This window comes from Vespula pensylvanica, chromosome 6 (genome assembly GCF_014466175.1).
Source record: "Vespula pensylvanica isolate Volc-1 chromosome 6, ASM1446617v1, whole genome shotgun sequence".
Classification (NCBI taxonomy): Eukaryota; Metazoa; Arthropoda; class Insecta; order Hymenoptera; family Vespidae; genus Vespula; species Vespula pensylvanica.
In genome coordinates this window covers 3652198-3674697 of record NC_057690.1, presented here as the reverse complement: position 1 = coordinate 3674697, position 22500 = coordinate 3652198, and the positions used below count along the sequence as shown (strand labels likewise).

Sequence of the window (22500 nt, the reverse complement as noted above, 5' to 3'; positions counted from 1 at the left end):
TGTTAATATAGTAATTGTAAAAAGGATATAAAATTCTATCGAAATAATATTGTAATATTATAATGATAATAAATTACATTTTTTTTTTTTTTTTTTAAGTTAACTGATATTAAAGAAGAAAAACAAATGTACATATGTGTATAAAAATTTATATATTTAACGAGGTAAATTTCTTTTTTCTTTCTTTTTATTTTTTCACTACAAAAAGTTTATAATTAATAAAGATTAGAACGAAAAAAAAAAATATATATATATATATAAGATAAAGGGTCACGTTTTTAGATTTAGAACAATCGTATGAGTAATTTTAAGAAAAATTGTCGTCTGAATCGTGATTATTCATATAAGTTTCAAGACACGCTTTACATCGATCCTAGACAGTATTAAATTAGATCAGCGAACCGTGATAACAAAATATAAAACGATACGTGCTTGCGTGTAAATTCGTGCAGGAAAGGTAGATAAGTAGATTAGAGTATCGGTCGAAACTTTTTCTGCGCGTTCATTCGAAAATTAGATTACGTGCTTGATATAAATAATAAAATAAAAAATATATATATATAAAAATAAAAAAAAATAAAAAAGACAGAAACAATTTCGAAAGCAAAAAATCGTACGTGTGTTAGAGATAGATCAAAAAAAAAAAGAGAGAGAGAGAGAGAGAGAGAAAGGAAAGGAAACCAATTAACATTTTTTAAAACAGATTAAAAATATTTTTTAAAATCAAACAATTTCTAATCGCTCTTGAAAATTATTATATCATTGCAGCATTAACAAATTATTATATGATTGTATTTGTTTTCCTTTCTTTTTTCTTTATTTTCTTTTCTTTTCTTTTTTTTTTTTTTTTTATTTATTTTTTCTTATTTTTTTTTCTTTTTGCTTTTTTCAAATAACATGAATTTCGTAAGATGAGTCGCTATCTTTCGTGAAATCGATTGCGATAACATAATCGATAGGTTAGTCGTGTCGCTTTGAAAGCTAGCAGTTATGATCGAATCATCGATGACCAAAGAGCAGACATTAATTAGTCAGATGATTAACAATGCGATTGTATATCCAGATCGACTACTTGGCGATGACATTGCCATAACTAGCTAAACCGACATAGACGTTGGGGACATTATGACATTGGAATCTCCGACATGAAATTATAAAGCAACGATTTCGAATCATTCCGTCATCTATTAGAAAGCAGTCATGATGTATTAGAACGAAATCTATGACATGATCACAATTAGAAATTTCCAATTAAAATCAATGTTTTAGAAAGAAGATGAAATTTTTTTATTTATTTATCTATTCTTGTTTTTCTTTCTTTTTTAATATTTTTAAAGCGATTAAATGAAAAAAGAAAAGATGTCGTATAGTAATTGACGATAAAGTAAAGAGATGTAAAATAGTTTTTATGTTAAAAAAAAAATATATATATATATATATAGAATTTTCTGTTTTAAATTAATTTAATTTTTTCGAGAGATAAGCGCGGAGTAAGCGCGATTTAAAGTTATTACGAGAAAAAAAATATTTCGAACTTTCAACCTCTCGATTTCGTACATTATTAATACATCTTCTATTCTTTATTTTAAATAAATAAAAGAAAATTTAACAAAAAATAAAACAAAATTCTAATAGAAATTTGAATGATTTTATTGTATTAATTGTGTTTATTACGAAAGAATAGAGAAAATTTAATAGTAAAAATTATTAACAATATCGATTTTATTATATCGATATTATTGCATTATTTAAATAAATAAAGGATAAATTTTGCTTGAAAATGGTGTTTTTTTCAAGTCTCTACGACTTTTCATTCCAAAGATATCGCCTTCGAAAGATTTTCATTCATAATTCTTATGATACAGCTGTTTGTAGTAATAGTATAGTAGTAGTAACGTGATCAGCTGAGTCACGTAAATTCTTAGAATTTATATAGGTCAGTGTGTCACCAATCTAGCGTGAATGAAATTATATAGGTCAGTGTGTCAAACGTAATGTCGTCCACTTATATAGAAATATCTCCGGAACTAAAAATCGTAGAGACTTGAATGAGATATCATTTTAAAGGATAATATTTTCTCTATTTGTTTAAACTATTGTTAATAAATAATTAACAATTTGTTATAAACAATTTTGTATAAACAAATTCTTACGAACTCCAAGTTATTTCATTTCGTCTCCTAAAAAGAAATTGACATTAGGACTGACTTGTAAAATTAGATAAATTACTAACTAGTTAATAAACAAATTATACATAGCAACAATTACCACCCCTGCTCCCCCCCTCCCCCCATAGCAACATTTTCCTATTACATAGGAATATCTTCGGAAGTAAATATCGTAGAGACTTGAATGAGATATCATTTTAAAGGACAATATTTTCTCTATTTGTTTAAACTATTGTTAATAAATAATTAACAATTTGTTATAAACAATTTTTATAAACAAATTCTTACGAACTCAAAGTTATTTCATTTCGTCTCTTAAAAAGAATTAAGACTGACTTATAAAATTGCAAAAATTAATAACTTAATAGTTAATAAACAAATTAGTTTTGTACCATAGAAACAAATTCTTTAACATTATTAACAGAGTCCGTATAAGTACAAACGAGCATTCTTGTCTTATCAACATATAAAGGATATCATTTTAATAATCAACAACATTGTAATGTTACAATTTTTTAATTAACAACATTATGATATTACAATTTTTTATTTTACATGTGACAAAAAGAAAGTATTTCCCGTTGCGTTTTTATGCGAATAAAAAAAATGTCTCGCCGATTAGTTTGATTCTGGAAATTGAAAAAAAAAAGAAAAAAAAAGAAAAAAACAGAGAAAAGCAGTAAAAAGAAATAAAAAGAAAACAGTGGCAGAACACAAAGATAGAAAAACCAGAAAAAAAATAAAAAAATAAAAGGAAGAAAAAAAAAGTACCGTGAAATGTCAACAGCAGCCGAGAAAAAAATTAATTTCTTTGTCGATATGCCGCTTCGAATATCGATGCTCACATACGTGTCCCTCTAACCCCCTCACCCCCTATCAAAAGCTACCCCCACCCATCTCTACTCACCCTCGTTTGTCGTTGTGTTTTTACTCTTGAAACCACAAACTGAAATATAAAACAACTTCGTTTGTAGAATAATAATAAAAAAGAAAAAAAGTTTCACCTCGCGTTTCATGAATTTCTCTTTCTCTCTCTCTCTCTCTCTCTCTCTCTCTCTCTCTTTTATTTTCCCTCTAATTTTTTGCTTTCTTTATAGACTTTTTTTTTCTTTTAGTTTAGCATATGCAGCTCTCTCACGAAGTAGAAATTCTGTTGCAATTTTAAACGACGGATCGAGTCAAAGTAAATAAACGAATATTTCTTTCCCATTGACTCTCTAATCACTTCCTTTTTATTATTAATAATAATTCCTTTTCTTTTTTTTCCTTCTTCCTCATTCTTCAGATCGGAAAAAAGAAATTGAATTATTATGATTTCGATACGATAAAATTTTTATGTCCGCATTGAATTTCAATCATCGAAATAAATTTTTTTCTTTTTTTTTTCTTTTTTTTTTTTTTTTTTTTTTCTTCTTTTGTCATCTTCATTCCTGCTAAATCCGAGCGAAACTTTTCATTTTTATTTCCAATCGTTGATATTGGACAAAGTTGACACTTAAAAATGACACGATTAATAAAAAGAAGAAATACTCGTAAGAAATTTTACGTTAAATTTAATCTTGGGAATGAATTTTGTAAAAAAAAAAAAAAATAAATAAATAAAAAGAGAGACAGAGAGAGAGAGAGAGAGAGAGAGAGAGAGAGAGAGAGAGAGAAAGAGAGAAATAGATAAGAAAAAAAGAAAAAAAAATGAAGAAAAAAAGAAAGGAAGGAAAAAAATGATTTTCCTTCTTACTCCGACAAATCGTAATGATATAATTTTAATTAAATTTTATATAAAATTTCGTCGTAATATTTTAACGATGATGATTCATGAACGTATTTGTACGATTACGATGTTACGAAAATGTAGGACGAACATGATACTAAAGAAGAAAGAAAAAAAAAAAAAAAAGAAAGAGAGACAGAAAAGAAATAATAAGAATAATAGTAATAATAAAAATACAAATAAAAGAGAGAGAGAAAAAATGAGCCATGAACCTAACCAATATAATTTCGATTTTACGGAGGCGTAGGTCGCTCGCCTAACCGCGTTACGATGATATTCTCCATACGGCTTTCTCGCACTTCCCACGCTCGCTAGACATAAATCACATGAGATTCGATCTGACGGTTAATTTCCGTCGAAGGAACGCGTCTACGGCGTGCCTACGTGAAAAACTGAAAATAAGAGGGAAAGAGAGGGGGAAGGAAAAAAAAAACGAGAAAGACAGAGAAAGATATCAGAATAGACTATTTTTCAAAGGAAACTTTAATTGGATTGAAGTAAAACTGTAGTTACACGTTAATCGTACGATTCCTATTTCACGCTTAGTTGCTTGATAAGATTATAAATATTAAAGAAAGTTCGACGTTAATGCGAAATTTTCTTTTTTCTTTCCCGATGGGACATTCGGAAATGTTTGTGAGTAAAGAAGAAAAATAAAAGGAAAGGAAAAGGACGAGGATTCGATCTCTGTATTCGAGAAGTTTGAATTAATTTTTATGATGCAGGAAAAAAGTGACGTAGTTCGCGTTGACAAGCGAACATTTTTGCGCTAATTTTAAAGAGGAAAGATTCGTTTTTATGGGGTAGATGGAGAGTGATTAAAAAAAAAAAAAAAAAAAAAAAAAAAAAATGACGAGTTGATTTATACGCAAGACGTTAGAATTAATTTTTTTTATGTGATTTTTTCGTGGGTATGGGAGAGTAATAAAAAAATAAAAAAAAAAAAAGAAAAGAAAAGAAATGCGTGAAAAATCATCGAATAAGTATTTCTAACTTTTAATTTAATATCTTTTTTTTTTTTTGTCTTTTTATTTTATTCTATTTTATTTTATTCTTTTTTTTTTTTTTTTTTTAAGATTTTACTTTCAAAAAAAAATCGAATAAATTTCGTGTTATGTAGCCGTATCGACTTTGAAACGTTTTTGACAGTGCATTCAATTTTCATTTTATTTTTCTCGTTGAAATGATATAGATCATTACTATCCGAAAATAAGAGGGTAATTGAGTAAAATTGGAAGAGGCGTTAAGAAAATGGGTATCGTCCTTTTCCTTGGAAAGTGACTGAATATTTGAATAGGTCCTCGCTTCGCTTGATATACCCTCAAGGATTTTTAGATGATATCCGAAAGATATGAGACTCTGAGGGTGAGATGTGTGAGAGAATGGATATATATATATAGGAGAGGATATAAATATATATATACATATATATATATGTAGAGAGAGAGAATAATAATAATAGGAGAATATATATATATATATAAAGTAGCCAAAAATTATCTATACAAGTTTATCATTTTTAATAACATTTAAAATATAATACATATTGGATTATTAAATAAAAATATTAAAAATCGATATACAAAACTTCGTTTATATTAAAGTAATAATTTTCCAAACATTCTATTGTATATATGAATATACGTATCAGTGATTCGTGAAACATTTAGATATGCCACATGCCGTCATGTACGTTTCAACATTTCCACGTCAGTTCGTTTAATAACAGCTGTGATTCTTGCTTTAAATCGTCAGTGTCATCCGGTTATCAATCGTCAATGTCATCCGATTATTGTATATATTATTTTAGATTAATCTTGCAAATAAAAATATTACAAATTATAATGTCAGGATATCTAGACGGCTATTGAATTGCGCGTGTGTTAAAAATGTATAATTCAGAAATTTACGAATATGCTGGAGGCACTAAAAATATTGCCTGTATATAGGAGAGAAAGAAAAACTTAATAAGTTTCTCTATGTTAAATGACACAATGGGGAAATTTTTACACTTGTTGGTTTATATATCATGAAGGAGGTAGAAGTTGTATAAATAATTTTCAGACACTCTGTATATACACATAAACACGTGTGTATTTCTCTCTATATCTGCGTATGTGTTACAAAAAGAATTTTCGCCGAGTTTCTTATTTTATCTTGCGTCTCTTTTTCTCTTTCTTTTTATTTCTTTTGTATGAACGATAAATCATAATAATTTTTTTAACTCGCAATATTTTTTTCTTCTTTTCTTTTTTTAGTCACGAAGTTGGCCCCAGCTAAAGTAACCCCGGTCGAGGAGATACAACCAAAAGAAGATACCATCGATACTATTATAAAGTGAGTATATATTAAATTTAATAATTTTTTTATTTTTTTATTTTTTTTATTTTATTAGTTTTATTCAAAATATTTCGAGCAAGGTCAGAGTGATAAAAATGAAATATTATATTATTTAGTTAAAGATATTATAATTCAATTAAATTGTAATTGTTAAATATTATATCGTCATAATACTAGATCCATATATATATATATATATATATATATATATATGTTTATATATTTACACATTATATAAATCGATAGAATTTTTAGATACATTTTAAATATATAATACATATCGATTCGATGAGATTTAAAAGAAATAACTAAAGAAATAAAGAAATTCTCTTTAGAGAGGAAGAATCGAGCGAAATAAATCATATCTGAAATCTTTATCGTCTAGTCAATTGGTGCAATAAATTCGATACTTGTGCACGATAAAATATAAAACGATCTGACTTTACAATAGATCTTCAAGGATCTTGTTATATTTTACAATAAGAGCAATCTCAGCGATCCGTGTTAATGGAATTGCTTAATAAAGTTAATTCACGATGAGCAAACCAGATTTCTTTATTCTCTCTCTCTATCTATCTATCTATCTAACTATCTATCTATCTGTCTATCTCATCTGATCCTTTTTCTTCTTTGCACTAATACGAAGCTCGTTCGTAAAATAAAAAGAGAAAAACAAAGCAAAAAGAAAGGGAAAAGATTTAAATAAAAAAAAATAATTGAGTTATCCTACTTCGTTGTGTTGGAATGATATTGAATATACGAATGAGAGAACGAGAGAGAGAGAGAGAGAGAAAGATCGAAGATTAATGAACATTCCGATTTCACATCGTTTGTTCCTCTTTCTTTTTATTTTCCGAAGATGAAAATTTAAAGTTTGAGAATTTTTCAGAAGTGCAACAACCGTACCGACTACCTTCGTAAAAATCGATTCTTTGCGTATACTCCATGTTGTGTAACTATAATATTAGGAAAATAAAAAGAAAAATAGAACGAATGGTTTGATGTAATTAAATGGTATTGGCCATTATTAAATCGGGTCAGTAGTTTTAAACTTCTTTTTCAATATTTTAAAGAATACCTTGATTTACATTTATAATAAAATATCGTCATTTCATAACGTAAGTGATGCTATCCTGATGCAATCCTAAAAAAAAAAACTATGAGGCAATTTCTATTTATACTAATCAAAATATTTATATATATATATATATATATATTGATTATTTTTATTTTACAAAATGTTTAACAATTGATGAATGAAACTATTACTGATCAAATAAATAGAAGTGAATAACGAAGTATCGTTTTAAAAATTGGTTTATAACTTTTTATATTAACTTTTTATATTTTGAATTGTTTTCTTTTCTCTTTTTTCTTTTTCTTTTTTTTGTTTTTTTTTTAGTTTTATTAAAATTTCGTGTAATTGAATGAAGTGGAAAATGTAAAACTGGAACTGAATGATAAAACTGCAAACTGCATAATTCGTTCTTTTTTTTTTCTTTTCTTTTCTTTTCTTTTCTTTTCTTTTTTTCATTTCGATATTTTTTATTCATTATCACGTAAAATTAATCAATATAAAATTAATAAGATATGATCAAACGGCGGTGCCCTATTGATTCTAATGAAAGAAAAAAAATCTTTGAAACGGCAAAAGTTATTAAATTTTAAAAGTTAAAGAAATGTAATATTATTTACATTTATTTCGTGGAGAATATTTGTTCTTGTTCTTTTCTTTTCAACAATAATCGATATTTCAAACTTAAGAAAAATTAATCGATATTCAAAGCTTAACTAAAGTTTTTAACGAGCGTCTACAACGTATCAATTTATCGATATTCCAACGAGTTATGGCACTTTCGAAGCTTAACAATATTCGTTAAACTACACGCCACAGATACGCTTACGATATTGTTACGATTACAATATTGAAAAAAGAAAAAAAATAATAATAAAAAAGAAAGAAAAAAAAAAAAAAGAAAAAGAAGAATGAAATCAAAGCGAACGAAAAAATTCAACGAGATCAATTTCGAAATTGATCTCTACGAAAGTTGATTTCTTTTTTCTTTTGTACTTTTTTTCGTTGCTTCTTTTTTTTTTTATTTTTTATTTTTTTTTTTTTTTTGTCTTTTTACTTTCATTCTCTCCTTTGTTTTGTACGCTCGATGCAATAAATTGGAAATTGATTGTTACAATAGAAAGCCTGAGGCAGGAAGTAAAACGAGCAGCGGTGAAGAATGTAGAGTTTGCCGGAAATCCTTTGGACCGGAAGAAGCTTCGAGGACTTGCTGCGAATGTCAACACAAAGTTTGCGAGGATTGTGCATCGTACTCGACGACAACGAATTCAGACGATCAGGTAAATTTTCTTGATGACTATTAATCGTTTCGTTTACTCGATTCGCATCTTGTAACGTATAAGTCTTCGTTTTGAAGTAAGAGAGAAAAAGAGAGAGTAGCATAAAAAGAAATAAAAATAAAAAGAAAAAGAAAAAAAGGTAAAGAGAAAATTAATTGCTGTAAAAAAAAAAAAAAAAAAAAGAAAAGAAAACAAAAGTATTCGATGAAAAAAAAAAAAATTAAAAATGAAATTCAAGAAGGAAATTGTTCACGAATGTACCCAATGATCAAGCTTACGTAGATAATTGTATTTTTTTTCTTTTTCTTTTTCTTTTTCTTTTTTTTTTTCATTTTTCTTTTTTTTTTATTTTCTTTTTTTTCTTGATTAATGTCAATTCGTATGTTAATAATTAAAAGGTATAAGGATAATTTTTTATAATAATCAATTTCAATCGTACGTTCAATTTACGTAGGTAATTAGTTAGAAATGGTTTAAATGATTGATTTTGAATAAATTTTAATTGCGCACGTGTGCAGATAAAAATCGATTATATATTATTTCTTTTCTTAATTAACCTCGATCGCGTGTGTATAATTGAAAAAGTGAAAAATTTGTTGAAAATCTTTTGGTAATTAATTTCAATTCTACGTTGAAAATTAATTAGAAATCAATGACGATTAGTTCTTGATTAATTTTAACTGTATTACGTAGATGGAAATCGATTACAAATTTCTTTGTTAATTAAATTTAACAGGATGTGGTTGATAATTTAAAAGTAGAAAGTACAATGATAATTTTCTGATAATTAATTTTAATCGTATGTAAATATGCTATTTAAAGATAACCTTTTAAGAATATTTCGTTTATTTAATTAATTAACACACACACATACATATATAAATTTTTCGACTTTTATACATTCTTGTGTCATATAAGATATATATATATATATATTTTTTTTTTTTTTAATTTTTACTTTTTTTACAACACATATGCATATACATGTATATATACAATTTTATATACACTCGTCATATAAACACAATTTTTTTTCTATTATGTATATATATATATAAATTATTAAATAAAAAAGATTTTATATATATATATATATTTGTATAAATTACTAATTAATTATTATATATACATATAAATATAAATTTGTGAATTTTTGCGTATCATTGTAGTCATCTTGGAGATGCAGCGTTTGTCGTCGAAAGATTGCCTCGAGGGACCAGCCAATTGTGACGCAAGAGTCAACAGATTCTCTTCTCGAAGTACCGATTCTTGAAGCATTGCAAAGAAGACATAGCGATGCAAGACTCGGTTGTCAAAGTGGCAGTCAACTAGGTGGTATTGGAAGTGGCTTGGCACCACCAAGGAGCCCAGAATTACGAAGACACTCTGATGTATCGCCTGCCAGCTTGAAGGAACTCGAAAAGGTATTAAAAACATCAAAGTATTGTGATAATTCAATTTTTAGATTCGATTGATATGAATATGAATCAAATTAAAATCAAAATCAAAATATAAACAGGGAAGATAATAATATGGTTTGTGCTCTTCGTCAATAACTAAAATATATACTTATGATTAATTTAAATGCCGATCTCGTTTAATAATACATGGATTTTAATGTTGTTTTAAGTAGTCATTGGATTTATTTATAATAGATTTATGAAAATGTTACTTTTTCTTTTTTCTTTTTTTTTTTTTTTATCAGTAGAGAAAATCCGCTGAATTCGAGCCACGTTTAACAGATTAATTTAAATGTAAATTTAATGTAGCTATTCATTAAATCCATTTATTGCAAATTACAAAAGAGTTATATTCGATCAGTAATGGAACAGAAAATGTAGATACATTTAACATTGATTTCAATCTCAATTAAAATATTCTTCATTAAAATATCCATTATATATGGATATATATGTATATATATATATATATATATTACTTTTTACAACGTATAGAATATTTACTTGATACAAATAATAAAAAAATGAAAACGTAAGCTTTCGTCTCGTTTAATAATCAATTAATAATTAATCAATAAATTAAATTATTCGTCATAATGACTTATTACAAATGCCAAAACAAAGCTTATTATTAGTTTTTATCAATAATGAAAATTCAAAATGGGCGATCTAATTTGAAACATTAATATGAATATCGTGAATAATATTCATACATTTGATTCATTTATATATTATACATTTTGAAACCATATTATATATCTTCCTTTATTCGTTAAGCCAAGAGCAATAATCCAGCCAGCAAGAACGAAAATTAGTATCGCTGTAATTAACATGTGACCCAAGAGAAACGTCGTTTCTCAATGTGTTCCGCTTTGTGTAAGCTAATGGCTTCGTTTCATGGTGTTCAGCTGTTAACAACGGAGGATGATAGCTTTTATTGCTTTAACCATAGCTTCTTGCCTTCACGCCTTCACACAAATATATATATATATATATATATATATATATATATATATATATACATACACACACATACGTACATATATACATATATATAGAAAGTTTCAGCAGCTTATTGCGTAAACATATACATCTACATTCTATATCTACATACATACATACATACATGTATATATATATATACACACATATACATATATACGAGATGCGCTCAGAAAATATTTGTCGTTTTTATTTATTTAAGAAATTATATAGGTATTTATTCTTCTAAATTAAATTTTATAGAAATTAAATATAATCCCTGTATTGTATACAATATACATTGGATAGAATTCATTCAAAAATTTTTATTACGAGTGTATCTTCCAAGATTTCAAAAAAATCGATCTTTCGTTTATGGTCTTTTTTTTTTTACTTTTTTCTTTTCTTTCTTTTTTTTATAAGTTGAGTAAGAGCGAGAGTAAAAAAAGAAGAAAGGATAAGAGAGTATAAAAAAGTCAAAGAGAGAGAGAGAGAGAGAGAGAGAGAGAAAGTGAGAAAATGTGAAAGATAGTAAAACAGTATGAAAGAGTGCGAAAGAGAATGAAAGAGAGTGAAAAGAGAGAGAGTGAGATATAGAGTGACGGAATAAAAGAGTGTGAAAGAGAATTAGATAGAGACTGACAGAGAGTGGGAGAGAGAGAGAGAGAGAGAAAGAAAAAATGATTGAAAGCTAACTTGACGTGAATTTTTTGACTCACTTGGCGAGATCATATATCGAGCCTTTGTTTGTTTCAATCGACGTTGGCACGCTTAATTTTATTTGAAATAAAAAAAAAAAAAAAAAAATGTAATAACACATAAATCGCATCTTAATAAATTGATTATAAAATCCAATCAATTTCAATAATATCGCAGGAGAAGAAAAAAAATAATTGGATATTAGGGACGAGTGTATCGTTCTTCCAGAGAAAAAAGAAAAGAAAAAGAAAGAGAGGAGGAGAAAAAGGTAAAAATTATTTTCGTCGAATATTTTTCTCGCTCAAAAATTTAATAACAATATACGAATAAACATCTTCTGATATCGCATCTCGTAACTATGTTATCACATACACACACAAACGCATACATACATTCATACATCATGAAATAGATACACAGATAAATAAGAAATTGCACGGCTTTGTTTTTCAATGTTGTCAAAAAAATTCTACGATACAAATCAGGATATAAATATTAAAACAGAGAAGGAAAAAAAGTAGTAATAAAAAAGAGAGAGAGAGAGAGAAAATGAAAAAGGAAAAAGAAAAAACGAGGAAGAGAAACAGATAATAATAGACGGAACATTTTTTTGGTCTTTAGAGTTTCCGATCCGTGAAATAAAAATTCGAGCGAGCTTCTTTATCAATTCTTTTTTTTTCTTTTTTGCTTTTTTCTCTTCTTTTTTTTTCCCTTTTTTTTTTCTACGGACGAAGCATCTCTCTTTCTCTTTCTCTCATTCTCTTTCTCTTATCGTTCGTAATACTACCTATCATTTCTCATTGAACATTTATGTACGTACATACGTTACGTACATATACAGGTAGAAATATGTTCGCATAGATTGTTCGCACGATCTCCAATATCGACGAAGCTGTGCGTGCCATTATAAAAAAAAAAGGGGGAGGGGGTGAGAGAGAGAGAGAGGAGAGAAAAAAAAATAAAGAAAGAAAAAAAAATAATATTCGAACGGTGAAAAATATTTCGCGGATTAAACAACAAGACTGGAACAGTCGATCGATTGAATTGGTAGTTACATTGAAAGATTTCTATAAAACATTTCCATACATCCTAATTTTTATTATTATTATTTATTTATTTGTTTTTGTATTATTACACAGAATAGACGGAATATTACTAATTGATATTAAACGTTGAGTATTTTGTTGAAGCTGGTGCTTTAATTAATCTTGTAGTTTTATAAACTGAAAAAAATAAATAAATAAATAAATAAATAAATAAATAAATAAAAGTAAAAAGAAAAAGAACAAAGGATATAAAATGATCTAGAAAGTCTCTCGATAATAGCTTATCGATATTTATTAAAATTACTTAGAAACTTATGAACCGTTTCAGTCTTGATTATCGTGATTTTTAAAAACTAATTTATATTTGTCGTTGCTATGAAAATAATTGTTATCGTTGTGGGCTAAAATTTTCTTTTTCATCGAATGAAAACTTATAAAAGTTTTAATATCGTAAATACAAAAAAAAAAAGGAGATAATAAAAGTAATTTTTGTTCCATTTAATTGTCATTGTTATTGATATTGTGGTTATTTAGTTGTCACGGTAATATCGAGAGTAGAAAAATTTAGCGTGACCTATCAAAATATTCTTTTATGTTTTCCTCGAACGATAACAAATAAAGCGCATGTTTGTGATCGACTCTTCGTTATGGTAAGATCGTACGAAACACTCAATCGAAATAATCGAAAAAAATTCCGCGCAAATATAGAAAATATTGCACTCGGATTGAAAGCTTCGATGTTTTTTTACGAACGAATATTTGTTTTCCCATGATAACAAATAAGGAAATAAAAGAAAAAAAAAAAAAAACGAGAAAGAGAGAGAGAGAGAGAAAAGCAAGAAAATCATAACTTGGTGATATGAAATAAAAATATATTGAAAAATAAAGTTCGACGAAAGAAATGACCAAATCTTGTTATTCTGATATATATCATATAAAAATTAAATTCCATAATGTTATTATAAATTTTAATAACGAAAGTTTAATAATGAGAATTGAATAAATAAATATCTTGGATATTTCCATCAATAATAAATTCATAATAATAATATTTGTCGAGGAGATATAAAATGATTTGATCATTAAACAATTACGTTGGAAGAATGACATTATACAAAATATTTATGTCCATGACATGCATAAAAAAAACAACTATTATACTATAAACATATTAATGACAATGACATGTGTATTAAAAAAAAAAAAAAAAAAAAAAAAAAAAAAACATTATTTTCCACCTCAATAACAATGCCGTAAGAAGAAAGAAAAAAAAAAAGGAAATATTAATCTATTGTACTTAAAAAACACACGTTACATATTGTATATGGAGTATTAGGCTTTTGAATGTTGTCAAAGTGCATAACAAGCGTAAACACAAGATCATAATGTGTACATATCTCGATCATGGAATACATACGACAACATAACATCGGCTTGTTGAATCGAGCTCCTCTATCACACGCATACGCTTATACAATCAACCACCCATCCACCCACCCACTCACTCACTTACTCACTCACACATCTATTTATTCATCCACACATATATACGTACATATATACACATACACACAAACAGAAAGAGACGACGCATATCTTCATCGTAAATGTGTGCGATGGTGTAGTCAGCCTCGAGCCCTAATCGTCGTATCGTAATGTTGTAGTTTCGAAAGGTTGCAGGGGAGCGCCGAGAAGACCTAAAATGGGAGAGAGATCTCGATCGTAAGAGTAAATCTAGAGGTGGATCACCGGACCGTCATCAAGCGGATAGAGGAAGAGGAACGAGTCCTCAGAGGGTCGTCAAGAGTTCTCAGCCTACAGGTAAAAATCTAATTTATAAATCCTTCTGGAATACGCTTCGTGGTGAAACCAACAGTTTCTAGATTATTTTCCAAGACTCGATCCAACACTGTTCCCGTCGAGACTTTTTTTTATCTTTTCTTTTTAAACATATAAATTTTACGAGCCTCCGTTTCGAGGACTATTTTATTGATTTATGATGTAGTGTTCCTATATAAGTGTGTATGTATATATACATATATATATATCTTTTTTATTTATTTATTTATTTAAAAAAAAAAATCATAACTCCATCGTAATTGATTCCTTTCTTTCCTCAGAATTATATATATATATATATCCAGCTTGTTTAAAAAATGTCATTATTTCACTCGTATGTTCTCATATGGCAATCGTCAAATTTCTTTTATATAACAAAAAAAAAAAAAAAAAAAAAACAAAGACTGAAATCGATTCAAACTATAAGCCATTTTTTTCTATTCTGATTTTCGTAAAAAAAAAAAAGAAAAAAGAGGAAGAAAAATAAATAAAAAAGATTAAAATTTGAAACAAATAGCAAGACTGTTCTCTTTCTCTTTTTACATCAATTGAAATATATATATATATATATATCAAAGAGTCGCAATTGATCTTTTCCAAAAGTAGAATCGGAAATGGCGGGTTCAGGTGACTTGGATGATGAAGAGGAACGAAGACGACGTGCCCGTCGTAGTAGTAGTGCAGTCCGTCGTAAATCTTTTGTGACAAGACAAAGATCTTACGACGACGAGATCAAACCAGCTGGGACAATGGCCGGAAGTACGAGTCAGTCTCCACATCCGGATACTGGCCTTGGACTTCCGGTACAATTGCCAAGACGTGCTTCGGCCTACGACGTTTACACGCCACCCGGAAGTGCTGGCTTGAACGCGGCCGCCATTGCTTCGGCTCAACAAAGGGCCTCCATTTCGGCTCAAGGTGCTATTTTATTGATTTTGTGATATTATTTATTATCGTACAACGTAATCATCAGAGCTTCCTAATTGTTTTTTTTTTTTTTTTTTTTTTTTATTATTATTATTTAAAACGAAGAGGAATCATAATTTCATTGTAATTAATTTCTCTTTTTTTCTTTTTTTCTTTCTTTTTTTTTTTTTCTTTTAGAATTATTGGCAATTTGTTAAAAAAAATTTAATCATTTTGACTCGAATGAAAATTAAAAAAAAAGAAAACAAGAAAAATGAAAAGAGATTCGTAAAGAATTGCATTTATCGTACGATAGTATTTTGTATTAATTTATGTTATAATAATTTAAAGATAAAAATATATCTTATTATTTAATTACTTCGTATTGCTTTATGTTGTAATAATATTAAAACAATAACACCACTAATTAGTTTTTAATTTTGTTTCTTTTCATTTTTCATATCGTTTAATTTATAAATTGTTTTATTACACATCTAAGTTTATTTTATTATAATAATACGATATAAGATAGTAGATATACGAGTTTGATTACTTTTTTATGATGGATTTGCTTTCATTATATACTTTTATCATATAACTTATAAACACGATCAATTCATTCATTTTTATCCTTCCTGTTCATTTGATATTATTTCTTTTATTTCCTATATAAATTAGGTGCTCGCGAACCGGAAGACAGACCAATTACACGTAGGGCATCATTTCGCACGGTGAAACCAATGTTACCATACGAGGTTGGTGCTGATGAAGAGAAAATCATTAACATGGATCCAACACCGGTTCCCGTGGTCCAACAAACAGTAACACAATCGCCTGTTTTAATACCTGACGAGGAAAGACGTTCCAGGCGAAGAGGATCACAATTGTGAGAATTCAAAAATTTTCTAAATTTCAATCAGAATATTTTTCTTTTTTTTTTTTTTTGCTTGCATCTTCGAGTACTCCATTTATTAACCAGTTTTTTCATTCTTTGATTTCAATTGGAACAAGTGGAACATCAAACTGCAATAATCTTTTAAATTCTAAATTTTTAATAACATATATATATATATATCTTTTTTGCACGTTTGCATTTTCGAATCTTATTGAGATATTAAATTCGGATTAGAATTTTTTAATAAACGTTATTTTACATCTTGGCGTTTTCGAAGCTATTTATTTATCGGTCACTTTTCTTTTTCTTTTTTTATATTTTAATTATCAATATTGTTTTCTTTAAATTAAATCTTATACCGTAAAAAGTCTACATTCGATCATAAATATAAAAATAAAATGATATAAAAATTTGAAGTAACACGAGACTAGATTCTATAATATTCAATAAGTCTGACCTTTCATACATACACACATATGTGTGTATTTTATAATGGAAAGATAAAATGTCTTTCCAGACCAGACATAAACGCGATAAGGGCACTAACATCAGCTCCAGGATCAGTCAAAGCCGCACAACCAGCTGTCGTCAGCAGAGTCACAACAGAGGAACGTGACTTACCTAGACAAGGTAGTCTCGTTGATGGGGAGGGCATTAAGATCGTTATTCATGACGTCGACAGTGATCTAGGTAAGTTACAATAACGACTTGATATAAAATCTACCAATTCATAATTTTCATTTGAAAAGGAAGACAAAATTTTATGATCGATCGATTTTATGATCGATTCAATAATAATCAATAATGTGATATAAAATTCATTATAACATTTTATAATTAACTTCGTTAAGTAATCAACACACGAGTTACATAAAAAATTTTAATCGTACAACAACACTCGCGTCATAAGATTCAGGATTAATTAATATGAATTATTAATTAATAATCATAAAAATTGTATAATTTCCATCCGATCAAATTGATGATTGCAATATATTTATAATTAATTAATATGAATCATTAAACTTATAATTGACATCGGATTATATTCGTTGAAACGTTTTATGATTAATTAATATAAAATAGATTATATTTATTAAAGATTGAAACAATTAAATAAAATAAAATTTGTAACAATATTTTCTTTGATTAAATATCATCGATACTACTTAGGATTGTGTTTTCCGTGACAAATAAAAAGATAATAAATAGAAAGAAAATACAAAAGAAAAGAATGCAATTTGTTAAAAATAAGCAACGTCAGGTAACACGAAGTTAACTTTATTGAGCGAACATGGCGTTGCACGTATCGAACAAGAGATGGAATCGACGTTAGGTCCAAAATCGCCTTTACGCTAGATCAAGCAGAAATCGTCTGTCCTTGTGTTATGTTGTAAAGAAAAAATCCAAATCTATCCACTTCTACGATCTTTTCTCTCACATTCTCTCTTCTATCATTCGTGCTGGACTTTAATCTTGCCTTTCATTTTCACGGTCGATGAATCCCGTTTATTAAACGCGAATTCTTTTCAAAATTCTATCCACGATAAATATTACAAACAATTACATAATATATGCGATCATTGAAAAATTGGACTAAAAAAAAAAAAAAACAAAAATTAGATGAAAAAGAGAAATGAAATTGTTTGTCATCTGTATCGAATCAAATTTAAATCACATCTATTACGATCGAACGAGAAAACATTATTTATTTTATATAAATCCAAAAAAAAAATTTTCTCTCTTTCTTTCATCGTCATTTCTATTAATCCGTGGTCATATAATCATCGTTTCGTATATTTGTCCGATCGAAAAATAAATCAATCAATCGATCAATCAATTAATAAATCAAACAAAGGACGAAGTTCGTGAAAATTAGATTATATGTATTTAAAATCAAATAGATACCATACCCACGTATACACATATGCATTTCAAATCGGTCAAGCATATCTTTTGTCTGAAAAAAAGAAAAATGAAAAAAAGAATGAAATAAAAGAAAGAGAGAGAGAGAGAGAGAGAGAGAGAGAAAAGAAAAAAGAACATAAAGAAATTGTAAGTACGAACACGTTAGAAGGACCAATAAAAGCATTCGTACGTACCTAAATAAAAAACTTATCCTTACGTGTATATCCTTATTTTACAGTGCCACGAGTGAACACGAATAGAAGAGTGAAGCTGAGGAGAGACCCGGTCATGGACAAAGGACACAGAAGTGAGTATATACATAAACACATATATACGAGTTCGTCCTATATATATATATATATATATATATATATATATATATGACGAAATTTAATTACTCTCTCACAATCATTGAGAGAGCAAAGCAAAGAAAGAAAGCAAGCTTTAGCGTAGGATGAAGGAAAAACTAATCGGATAAAAAGAAAATCTTCCCTGGGTAATATCGGAAATGGTGCCGTATAAAGAATACCCATTTTCCACTTCCGAAACTTCACAATTTCCAACGAGCGTTCGCCTCGTATTCGCCTTTTGTTAGATTCGTTTGGATAAAAAAAAAGGAAAGAAAAAAAAACCCTGAGTAAGAGAAAGAGAGAGAGATAGAGATAGAGATAGAGATAGAGATGGATAGATAGAAAGAGAAAAAAGAGAAAGTAGTAGTAGTAGTAGTAGTAGTAGTAGTAGTAGTAGTAGTAGTAGTAGTAGTAGTAGAGTAATAGTAGTAGTGTAGTAGTAGTAATAGTATAGTAGTGCCGCAACATTGGTTGTACGATGGTAGAGAAAAAGACAGAGATAGAGCTAAAAGTGAGAGCAGTGTCGCAACATTGGTTTTACAAGGAATGAGTGAAAAAGAGAGAAAGATAGAAAGAAAGAAAGAAATAAAGAGAAAAAGGAGGTGAACGTGGCTGAATGCGCAGTGAATAATAAACGTCAGTCGCACGCCTACACTCCAACTTCTATTACCACCGCAGCCCACCATCATCGTCCTTACACGTACGCACGCACGTACGCACCTACACAGATATATTGAGAGTCACTTTACAACACTACCTTACCTCCAGCAATCTGCCCTTACTATTAAGGGTAGGTCTTCTCTTCCAGTAAGAGCGTTCTTGTGTTGTACGCTATTTTAAACTAAATTCGTTAGTACTCGCGAGACCGTGTTACTTCGGTACGTTTCCTTTACCACGTCGATTTTATGGGGGTTTCTATAGAAAAACGAAAACAAAACAAAAGAAAATACCAACAAGAACGACAACAGAACTTTAAAAAAAAGATTCATCGGAATTGAAGCATTGTTGGTTTTTTTTTAATCGGAATTAACAAAAACAAAAGGAGTGAAGAATATACGTAATTGATTAATCGTTTTTTAAGGTTAACTAAATCTCTTTTTTATTTCTTTATTTTTTTATTTTTTTGATTTGCTTCCCAAAATGGTATAAAGCTACGCGTACGCTCAAGTAGAAGTTCGAAAGAGTGTCGATAAAAAAGGTGAATTGGTTTTTAGAATAGCTTAGGAACTTTTAGCCCACCCCGTGCATTACGCGATACGTGGATGTGTGTGTTTTATACGGGGGTCGAAATGGATATTGATTTCGATTTTGATTTAATCAGACAACGTAACTTTTTCATGGCAAGTAGGTAAAAATGTATGCGATTCGGTCAAGCGTGCGTACTTGTGTTCTTGGCAAGTAGATAAAGACTATAATTTGGTTAGGTGTACTTTTGTTCGCGTCAAGTAGATAAATACTACGATTTGAACGGACTAGTTCTATCTATGTATGAATATAAGTGGTTAAAAGAGACCTCTATTATTCGATGAAGCATATACGAATATATATATATATATATATATATATATATATATATTATTTTATACGACATAGTAGATAAGGAGAGTAATGATTTGGTTGGACGTGTAATTTATTCGACAAGTAGATTAAGGACTATAATTTAGTTAAATGTGTACATACGTATGTTTATGGAAGATAGATAAGGATTATATGATTTAGTCATGTCAAATGTACGTATGTTTATGGGGTGCTACTACGTAAAGACTGTGATTTAGTTAGGTCATTTTATATGGTAAAAGCAAATAAGAACTTTGATTTCATCAGGTATATAGTTTATAGAACGTGTAAATAAAATATTTTTCAGTATGGTTTCTGTCACATAATTAATATTGAATAACAAAGTTTATATACGAAATGAAATAAATACTTGGATTTGTTCAATATACTATAACTTTAATATAACAATATAATATAATGTTTATATGACAAGTAGATAATGAGAAAATTTATTGTACATTTTTACAATACATTACAACAAATAATTAAAAGACTATAAAATTTTGATCGACTTTCAATTAGTCGCGGAAAGTCGCGTTAACCTCGTTAGAAATAATTTGTTAAACGAAAGAGAAAGAAAAACAAACAAATGCATGCACAAATGCAAACGAACACACACACACACACACGCACGCATATATATATATATACATATAATTAGATTCCTACAATTCTTCTAACCAATTTCTCTACAACGTTGTTATTAAAAAAGAAAAAAGAGAGAAAGACAGAGAGAGGAGAGAAATGTCTTCCCTGTAAGCGTTATTTCAGATGAAGTTAAAAAAGAGATGAAAGAAAGAAGAGGAACAGAGAAAGAGAGAGAAAGAAATAATAAGATGGAAAGGTAGGGAATAATATTATGCAGAAGAGAGAAAGAGACAGATGTCGAGTCTCAAACAGATGTTTCGAGCTGTCGGCAACAGGTATCACCGTGTTAACCATTGTAACCAACCACGCTACGAAAGTAATCGAGATCACCCAAGAAAGCTTTCCGTAAAATTACATCTGGCTCATTCTCTCGGCCATGCACACAATCTCATTCTTTTCATCTCATTTCTCTCTCTCTCTCTCTCTCTCTCTCTCTCTCTTTCTCTCTCTCTCCTTCTCTGTCTATCTTTCTTTTAGTCACTAACTCTTTCTATTTCTCTGTCTTTTTCTATTCTTTAGCCAAACGAAACTTTTCTAGGAAACGGTGGTACTCAGCAACGTAATTAAGACTTTTTCTCGCCTAAACTCAGATCTCTCTCTCTCTCTCTCTCTCTCGGACTTTTTTAATCGTCTTTGTGGTACTACTCACTCATTCTATAGTTCACTTTAACATTCTCTCTATGCGGTCACCTCTCTCTCTCTCTCTCTCTCTCTTTCTCTCTCTCTCTCTCTCTCTCTCTCTCTCTCTCTTTATCTTTTGTATTTCATTTCTCTTTTTACCGAGATAAACCGCGTAATCGAGAGTTTATTGGACACCGACTCACATAGATCTTTTTATTTCTCTTTGTGCGCGAGGAAAATTGCAATCAACGGAACGTTAAATTATAATGAAAAAGAGAAGTTTATGTGTTTGGTTACATATGTGTATGTTTACGAGTCCAATGTGTGTGTGTGTGTGTGTGTGTGTACCTTAAAAAAGAAAAAACAAGGACGGACGCTTCGTTTGTCATGGAAATGAACATTGAAATTCTATCTAAGTCCATGATTTTGTCTGACCATTTTTTTTCTTTTTTTTTTTTTTTTTTTTTTTTTTATTCATCTTATTTTATTCCATTTTCTATTTCTTTTCTTTCTTTCTCTTCTTTTTTTATGATACTCACATTTATATCAAATTTATTATTATTAATATTATATATTTTTGTCTTGTCGTTTATAAGTGTGGGTGTGTTTAAAAAAAAAAAAAAAAAAAAAAAGAAAAAAAAATGGACGACTCGTTTGTCATGCAAATTGAACATAAAAATTTTAAATCTGCGGTTTTGTCTAACACTTTTTTTTTTGTCCCCACAATTATCTCAAATTATTTGTTGTTGTTGTTGTTGTTGTTGTTGTTGTTGTTATTATCAATTTTTTCGTGTCATATATTATATATATTTCCTGTTATTGCATATCGCATTAAAAAAGTGGAACACTTTGCTTGACGATGATCGATAACATTTTCGTTCGTCGTCGTTATGGAAAGTAATATAAACACTCGATATATAGATATTTATTTTTCAACTTAGCGATAAGTAATATCGTCA

General features: G+C 28.5%; 1 protein-coding gene across 8 annotated transcripts in view; it reads left to right on the top strand.

Annotated features, from left to right (window-relative positions):
* Positions 1 to 22500, top strand: part of LOC122629795 (regulating synaptic membrane exocytosis protein 2) — an 82457-nt gene that overhangs the window by 28805 nt on the left and 31152 nt on the right. For 6 of the 8 annotated variants that reach the window (XM_043813580.1, XM_043813579.1, XM_043813576.1 and 3 more), the window contains exons 3-10: positions 6195 to 6273; positions 8472 to 8631; positions 9801 to 10055; positions 14482 to 14638; positions 15260 to 15574; positions 16241 to 16448; positions 16975 to 17147; positions 18604 to 18672. In XM_043813580.1, coding sequence (XP_043669515.1) covers positions 6195 to 6273; positions 8472 to 8631; positions 9801 to 10055; positions 14482 to 14638; positions 15260 to 15574; positions 16241 to 16448; positions 16975 to 17147; positions 18604 to 18672 — 1416 coding nt within the window. The remainder of the gene's footprint in view (positions 1 to 6194; positions 6274 to 8471; positions 8632 to 9800; positions 10056 to 14481; positions 14639 to 15259; positions 15575 to 16240; positions 16449 to 16974; positions 17148 to 18603; positions 18673 to 22500) is intronic. The other 2 variants (XM_043813578.1, XM_043813577.1) reach the window with 2 other exon arrangements.